Genomic DNA, 8,840 nt, shown 5'->3' with positions numbered 1-8,840 from the left:
TAGGGAGTACAGAGTTTGTCTGTGTTTGAGAGCACAGGAGTCGGGAAGTTTTGAGACCCATAGTCCCAGGCTAGTGGGTGTTTAGAGGCTCAACCTTTGGATCCTTCCTCAAGGTTCCTATTAAAAATTTGTCTCCTACATACTCTTCTCATTGTCCCCACAAAAATCAGAATAATGCACTGTGGTCAAGTGGTGTGTATAGGAATAAAGACAGGATATTTGTTCATTTTACTGCAAAATTTACTCTTGGATATTTCCTTTCAGATTTCTTTGACACAAGTAAGAACAACCATTTTCCTAAATTCTACTCCTCAATGAGAGCCATTTCAGTGAAAAAAAATTTTTTTTCAGACTACTGTTCTAAAACTTGGGATCATCTGTATAAACATACATTCAAGAATCTCCCTATCTTCTAAGCTGTATCTTTTGCATTGTGTCTGGCAAATAATAAAACTTCACGTTATTTCATCTTATAACCAGTATTTCATATTTTCAGTTTTTTGAATTTCAGCAAGTCTGATAGTTGGGTACTTGTATCATATAGCTGTTTTAATTTGCATCTCCCTAATAACAAATGATGTAGACCATTTTTTCATATGCTTGTTTGCCATCTGTTATCTTTGATCAAGTGTCTGTTCAAAGTCTTTGCCCATTTTTAAAATTGGGGTTTCTTATTGTTGACTTTTTAAAAAATAAATTTATTTATTTACTTTAAATTTATTTTTGGCTGTGTTGGGTCTTCGTTGCTGCGCGCAGGCTTTCTCTAGTTGAAACGAGCAGGGGCTATTCTTCGTTGCGGTGCGTGGGCTTCTCATTGCAGTGGCTTTTCTTGTTGCGGAGCACGGGCTCTAGGCGTGCGGGCTTCAGGAGTTGTGGCTCGTGGGCTCTAGAGCACAGGCTCAGTAGTTGTGGCGCATGGACTTAGTTGCTCCGCGGCATGTGGGATCTTCCCGGACCAGGGCTCGAATCCGTGTCCCTGCATTGGCAGGCGGATGCTTAACCACTGCGCCACCAGGAAAGTCCCTTATTGTTGACTTTTAAGAATTCTTTCTATGTTCTGGGTATCAGTCCTTTACCAGTGTAGGACTTATGGGATGAAAGTGTTGAGATTCTTTTGAGAGCCTTTTTTTGTTGTTGCCAATGGACCACTAAGTGTTCCAGCATCATTTGCTGAAAAGTTTATTTTTTTTTTAAATTTATTTTTGGCTGAGTCAGGTCTTAGTTGTGGCACGTGGGCTCTTCATTGTGGGGCACGGGCTTCAGAGCGTGTGGGCTCTGTAGTTTGCAGCACACAGGTACAAGGTATATGAAGGTACCATATGAAGGTATATGTGCACTCTTTGTAGTACTTCGTGACTTTTGTGTAAATCTAATATCTTCTCCAAATAAAAGTTTATTTAGAATAGGTATAATCAGGACTTCCTTGGTGGTCCAGTGGTAAAGAATCCACCTTCCAATGCAGGGGACATGGGTTCAATTCCTGGTAGGGGAAATAAGATCCCACATGCCACGGGGCAACTAAGCCCGCGTGATCTATGTGTTTGTCCTTAGCTATAACCTAAGCCACAACTAGAGAGAGAAAACCCACATGCCACAACTAGAGAGAAGCCTGCGCGCCACCACAACAAAAGGTCCCGCATGCCTCAACAAAGATCCCGCATGGCACAGCTAAGACCCGATGCAGCCCCCCCAAAAAAAAAAATTAAAGAAAATAAATATTTAAAAAATAAAATAGGTATAATCTATGTCAATTATATCTCAATAAAGCTATAAAAAATAGGTTTGATGTAGGGACTTCCCTCGCAGTCCAGTGGTTAAGACTCTGTCCTTCCAATACAGGGGTTTTGGGTTTGCACCCTGGTCCAGGAACTAGCGCCCCAGCCAATAAATTAAATAAAAAAAAAAAGGTTTGATCTAGTTTCATCACTTAATCTCTTATTATAAACATTTCCATATTATAAAATGTTCTTGTATATATATAATTAATATTACGTGGCTGTAATAATATCACGGGTGTAATAATATGGCTGTAATAGTATCATAGTAGGATGGTAACTGGAGTCACATATAAAAGTTATACATTAAAGTGGGTATACTTGAAAAATGTTACTGATTCAGTTATGTTCAGTTTATATTATGATCCTCTCATTATCCAGATTCTTACATTATCACTCCAAGATTTGTTGTACTGTTTTTCTTGTATGTCCCAGATATCTCCATTTATTTTTAATCCAGGTAGCTTATAATTTTGCAATTGTAGTTGTTGTGTTTTAAAAAATATTCATACCGTATAAATTTTGTAGTATAGAACAGCAATTCATTTTAACAGCTTTATGATCATAATTTACATATAACATTTACCAGTAGTAAGGGTATTATACAGTGACATTTAGCAAGTTTATAGAGTTGTGCCATCACCATGATCCAATATTTAGAAATTTTCATAACCCCAAAAAGTGAACTGGGTATAATGAGAATCTACCGTATAGCACAGGGAACTCTACTCAATGCTCTGTGGTGACCTAAATGAGAAGGAAATCCAAAACACAGGGGATATATGTATACATATAGCTGATTCACCTTGCTGTACAGTGTAAACTAACACAATACTGTAAAGCAACTATACTCCAATAAAAATTAAAATAAGATAAAATAAAATTCTATATAAAAAGAAAAGTAACTGGATAGTTGATTTGTTGAGTTTTGAGAACTCTTTATTCTGAATATAAGTCCGTTTATCACATGTTAAATGTGTCAATATTTTCTCCCAATCTCTGGCTCCACTCATTACTTTTCTTAAAGTTGTGCTTAAAAATACAAAAGTTTTTCATTTTAATTAAGTCCAATTTATTATTTTTTCTTTTATGTCTCAACCTTTATTGTCTTGCTACAGAACTCTTTGGCTAACTTAAACTTAGGTTCGTGGAGATTGTCTCCTAAGTTTCATACTTTTACCTCTTATATTTAGGTCTGTGATCTATTTCCAGTTAATTTTTGTGTATGCTTAGAGTTATGGGTCTTAAGTCATTTTTCTGCAAATAGGTATACAATTATCCCAGCCTCTTTTGTTGAGAAGATTTACCCCATGGAAGTATCTTAATGTCTTGACCAAATAGCTATTGATGTTAACACTTCTGGACTCTCAATTGTGGTTGTGCCTTTTTCATTGGCTCCAGACCTTTACTGGCCTCGTTTTTAGTGGCCTTTCCCCGAGGCTCTAATCTCAGTCAAAACTTAGGCTTCATCCCAGCAGCTCTTTTCTTCTGGACCTGATGGCCTGTTCCACACTGTGCCGGTTTCTCGAAATCGTATTCTGTCCTAAAAGCCGCTTCCTGCAAGAAATGTTCCTCCAAAGCTTTCTGGGGATGTCCGATTACTGGATGTATTGCCGTTTCTCTTTCCGGGAATTCGTTCTCTGCTGCTATACCGACAGCGGAACTCTTGGTCCCTTTGGAAACCCGTCCCCCTCCTTTTTTAATACAAGGTGTAAAATAAAGGCCGTAGCAATATCATCTTTCCTGCCCAGTCCGTCGAACGCCGTTTAGGTAGCTCCGTATTTGCCTCGCAGACCTCGAGTCTCTGAAAATCTGCTAATTTTCTGAAGAGTCGAAGTGACAGGTAATGACATAATTTCAGTGGCTTCCCACCTTCCGGACCATCCAGGGCTCCCGGCCTCCAAACCCGCCCCCTTGGCCTTCTGTACGTCAGGTGTCCCAACATGGCCGCCCCCCGGGGCCGCGGAGAGCTGGGCGCGGACATATTACCTCTGAGAAATACCGGAATCCGCTCCTCCGCCTTTCTTGAAACGCCTCAGACCGTCTTCGGCCGCCGTAGGCAGGCGGAAAATCTGGGCGACGGGTCCAGAAGTAGAAGCGGTTCGCGGAAGGTTACGTTTAGACTCTCCTTGTGCGCTGGGGAAAATCGGGTCAGTGTGTGCATTTGTCCCTTGAAGGTGTGTGTGTGTGTGTGTGTGTGTGTGTGTGTGTGTTTTCTCATGAGAGGTGTGTCTATGACAGCGTGACGTGACTCCTACAGGGTGGAAATGGTGCAGTGTGCTTTGGAGGGTCTGGTGGGAAACGCCAAAGTGGAGGTATTTGGGAGGAACCAGCAGAGTCTGGCACGTCTCTCTGTGGTTGGGGTACTTTGGTGGGGAGTCGTTAAAACGGTTAAGAATCTGTAGAGATCAGCGACCGTGTCCTGACTGGCAAGGTATGGGGGTCTTTGCGGATCATTCTGTAAAGGATGCAGGTGGTATTTACGATGGTAACAGCTTCAGGTTTGGGAATTAACGTGGGGCTCAGTGATGTTGAGGCCAGGGTGGACGGTCATCATGTGGGGATGTCTGGTCCAGGTTTCGGATTAATAAAGAAGTGTGTAGTGTCTGTGGTACAAAGAGGCTTGTGAGGGTTGAAGCTTTGGACGCCTGGCTGGTGGTTTCGTTGAGGTTCCAGCCTCCACCGCTGGGAAGGAAGGTGGTGCAGCCCAGGACAGGAGTTCGAAACCTTCTGCTTTTTAGGCTTTTATCCAGGGGGATGAGTAACTGCAGACCGAGGGACTAATCCAGCCACACCCGTCTGTTACGTATCGTCTATGGCTGCTTTCGCAATGCGAAGGCAGAATTGAAACGTTGTGACAGATCTTAACCCTCAAAGTAGAAATATATAGTATCTGTCCCTTTGTAGAAAATGTTTGCCAATGCCTGCACTCACCACTTAATATATAGCAGCGGACACTGTTGCTTTTTTGCCTGACAAACATTCCCTCCTTCTTCTTTGCTAATAGAATCTCTGTTTTCAGTTATCCATCCTTCTGGTAGCGTGACCCATATGCCAGTACTGGTTGGTCTTAGTTAAGCCTGGTGGTTTCAGTTCCCGTTGCTAGAGATCAATTAGAATGAAATGAGCTCAGGTATATAGTGCAGTTCCAGCCAGCAGTATATGTGAAAATCTGCTTGGGATTTATGGGGGGAACGTTTTGTCTTTTCCGTAAGTAATTCCTTGCGTCTCTTTTTCCACGTCGATGATGATGTTGTCTGAATATACCCTTAATTTTCTGTCCAGTTTCTAATGTTTATAATTCATTCTTATCTCAATGCATTGTCTCTACTCTCCAGTACAAAGGAGGAAAGTGAATGGAGTGGTAGTGGGCATCTGTGTCCTGTTGCCTACCCTAAAATTCACCTGCTAGATTGTCTGGAGTTAACATGTTTCCAGGATGGAAGGATCATAAAATTATGAGTTCATCCAGGATTTCAAATTTAACGAATTAAAAATGTTCATTGTATTCTTTCAGGGCAAAAAAAAAATGTCTATTTTATCTGAGTTATGTCCCCTATGAATTCCTTATATTTTTTTATTTGCACCAGGTTTCTTTCTATCTCACTACAAATGGATATGTGTTGGTGGTCTTTTTAAAGAACAGGATTTTTCAAAAAGTGTATTTTATTGAAGTATAATTGATTTACAATGTTGTGTTAATTTCTGCTGTACAGCAAAGTGATTCAGTGTTACATATATATACATTCTTTTTCCTATTCTTTTCCATTATGGTTTATCACAGGATATTGAATATAGTCCCCTGTGCTATACAGCAGCACCTTGTTGTTTATTCATTCTATGTACAATAGTTTGCATTTGCTGATCCCAAACTCCCAATCCATCCCTCTCCTAGTCCCCCTCCTTTAGGGCAACAACAAATCTGTTCTCTGTGTAAAGAACAGGCTTTTTCAACTCTTCCATTTATATATTTTTTAATGCTTATTTATTTTGGTTGCGCTGGGTCTTAGTTGCAGCAGGTGGGCTCCTTAGTTGTGGCTCACGGGCTCCTTAGTTGTGGCACGTGGGCTCCTTAGTTGCAGCTCACCAGCTCCTTAGTTGCAGCTCGCTGGCTCCTTAGTTGTGGCATGCAAACTCTTAGTTGCAGCATGCATGTGGGATCTAGTTCCCTGAACAGGGATTGAACCCAGGCCCCCTGCATTGGGAGCACAGAATCTTAACCACTGCGCCACCAGGGAAGTCCTCACTTACTTGTTAATTTAAAAGGTCTACAAGTTAATCAGTATAAAATTAATGGGTATATATAAAACAGTCATTGCCCAGCTTGAGAAACAGAACACTGCCAGCACCCCAGTGGTGTTCTGTGAGCCACTTCCCAATTATATTACATCTTCATACTCAAAGGTAATTACCATCCTGTTTGAGATACCAAGCAGTTTAAGTCTTTTCTTTATAGTTGTATCATATAAAAAATTAATAATTGCTAATCATTATATTTTATTTAGTTGTACCTATTTTTAACTACATGTCAATGTTACTATACAGCTTTTTTTAACTGTCAGTCTCCTTTTACTCAATATTTTTTTTTTTTAATTAATTTATTTATGGCTGTGTTGGGTCTTCGTTTCTGTGCGATGGCTTTCTCCAGTTGTGGCAAGCGGGGGCCACTCTTCATCGCGGTGCGCGGGCCTCTCACTATTGCAGCCTCTCTTGTTGAGGAGCACAGGCTCCAGACGCGCAGGCTCAGTAATTATGGCTCATGGGCCTAGTTGCTCCGCGGCATGTGGGATCTTCCCAGAACAGGGCTCGAACCCGTGTCGCCTGCATTGGCAGGCAGACTCCCAACCACTGCGCCACCAGGGAAGCCCTCAATATTTTAAAGAATTATTCATGCTTTTGCACAGAGGTTTTTTGGGGTTTTTGTTTTGTTTTGTTTTTTGTTTTTGTTTGTTTTTTTTTTCCCCTCTGTAACAAGGGTCAGGCAAACATATTGTATGAATATCTATACAGTAAACATTTTAGGAGTTGCAGGACACAGAAGGTCTCTCACATTGCTTTTTGGTTTTGTTTTACAGTCCTTTGAAAATGTAGAAAGTATTCTTAGCTTGCAAGCTGGGTAAACATTGGTTTTTAATAGCATTCCATAGTTTGAATATATGTCAGTTTTTTCTACTATTAATTAAGCTTGTAATGCTTGCAGTTTGGGTTGTTATGAATAATGTTGCTGCAAAAATTATTTTACATATCTTCTGGTTCAATGTGTCCTTATTTTATTGGGGGATAGGTATATAACTTAGATGTATACCTCAGAGTGAGATTTCTGTGTCTTAGGATGTGTATAACTTCAGCCTAAATGGATGATGCCAAAATGTTTTCCAAAGTGGCTGTCCAGTTCCTCCAGCGGAATATAATTTGCATTATGTTGTGCTTCATGTTTTTTTTTTTGAATGAGAACTCTTTTTTTAAAAAAAATATTTATTTACTTATTTGGCTGCTCCGGGTCTTAGTTGCGGCATGTAGGATCTAGTTCCCTGACCAGGGATCGAACCCGGGCCCCCTGCATGGGGAGTGCGGAGTCTTAGCCAGTGGACCACCAGGGAAGTCCCTATGGTGTGCTTCATATATAGCTTGTTTAAAATATCTTTCCATACCCTAATATCATTGAGAGATTCTCCTATATTATCACCTGAAGTTTTTATTAATTTGCCTCTCCCACTGAAATTGACAGTTCTCCCCCCAAATGATTTTTGTGTATATTGTGAGATGGCGTTCAACATTGTTATCTGAATCCCCCAACCCCCAGCATGAATATTTGATTGTCCCAGCATCATTTTTAAAAAGAGACATCCTTACCCTCTTGTCTGTAATGGTACTTTTGTTTTCAAGTCTCTATATATGCATGAGTCTGTTTATAAGCATTTGATTTTGTTCCATTTGTCTATCATTGTACTAATATTGTACTGTCATAACTAAAGTCACTTTAAGTCCTCATAATTGATAGATGGATATAGTTATCAGCTTAGGATTTTGATTGAGGTTTCATTGGATTTATATATATATTTGGGAAACATGACATCTTTATTTTTATTTTTTATTTTTTAAAAAGTTTTATTGGAGTACAGTTGACTTACAATGTTGTATTAGTTTCAGGGGTACACCAAAGTGATTCAGTTATACATATACATATATTCATCCTTTTTCAGATTCTTTTCCCATATAGGTTGTCACAGAATACTGAGTTGAGTTCCCTGTGCTCTACAGTAGGTCCTTGTTGGTTATCTATTTTATATATAGTAGTGTGTGTATGTTAATCCCAAGCTCCTAATTTATCCCTCCCCTCTACGTTTCTCCTTTGGTAACCATAAATTTGTTTTCAAAATCTGTGAGTGTGTTTCTGTTTTGTAAATAAGTTCATTTGTATCATTTTTTTAAAATTAGATTCCACATATAATGGTATAATATGGTATTTGTCTTTCTCTGTCTGTCTTACTTCACTTAGTATCATAATCTCTAAGTCCATCCATGTTGCTGCAAATGGCATTATTTCCTTCTTTTTCATGGCTTAGTACTATTCCATTGTATCTATGTACCACATCTTTATGCGTGCCTCTATCAATGGACATTTGGGTTGCTTCCATGTCTTGGCTATTGTAAATAGTGCTGCAATGAACATTGGGGTGCGTGTATCTTTTTGTATTATGGTTTTTTCTGGATATATTCCCAGGAGTGGGATTGCTGGGTCACATGGTTGTTCTCTTAAAAAATATAAAAAGAGAACATACTGTTCTCCATAGTGGTTGTACCAATTTACATTCCCACCAACAGTACAGGAGGGTTCCCTTTTCACCACACCCTCTCCAGCTTTTATTGTCTGTAGAATTTTTGATGATGGCCATTCTGACCAGTGTGAGGTGATAACTCATTGTAGTTTTTATTGGCATTTCTCTGATAACTAGTGATGTTGAGCATCTTTTCATGTGCTTTTTGGCCATCTGTATGTCTTCTTTGGAGAAACGTCTATTTAGATCTTCTGCCCTTTTTTTAAAAAATACATTGATTTTTAAA

At 39.6% G+C, this 8,840-nt stretch overlaps 1 protein-coding gene across 1 annotated transcript in view; it reads left to right on the top strand.

Moving 5' to 3' along the window:
* LOC309649629 (uncharacterized protein) overlaps positions 1–8,840 on the top strand; it is a 70,342-nt gene that overhangs the window by 48,083 nt on the left and 13,419 nt on the right. Inside the window, exon 8 of the mRNA XM_082439784.1 lies at positions 3,709–3,925. Within this exon, the coding sequence (XP_082295910.1) occupies positions 3,709–3,925 (217 nt within the window). The remainder of the gene's footprint in view (positions 1–3,708; positions 3,926–8,840) is intronic.

The sequence above is a fragment of the Balaenoptera physalus genome, assembly GCF_965194825.1.
Source record: "Balaenoptera physalus genome assembly, chromosome: 19".
In the NCBI taxonomy this organism is placed as follows: Eukaryota; Metazoa; Chordata; class Mammalia; order Artiodactyla; family Balaenopteridae; genus Balaenoptera; species Balaenoptera physalus.
The sequence above is the reverse complement of the archived record's forward strand: the minus strand, read 5'-3'. Positions and strand labels throughout refer to the sequence as shown.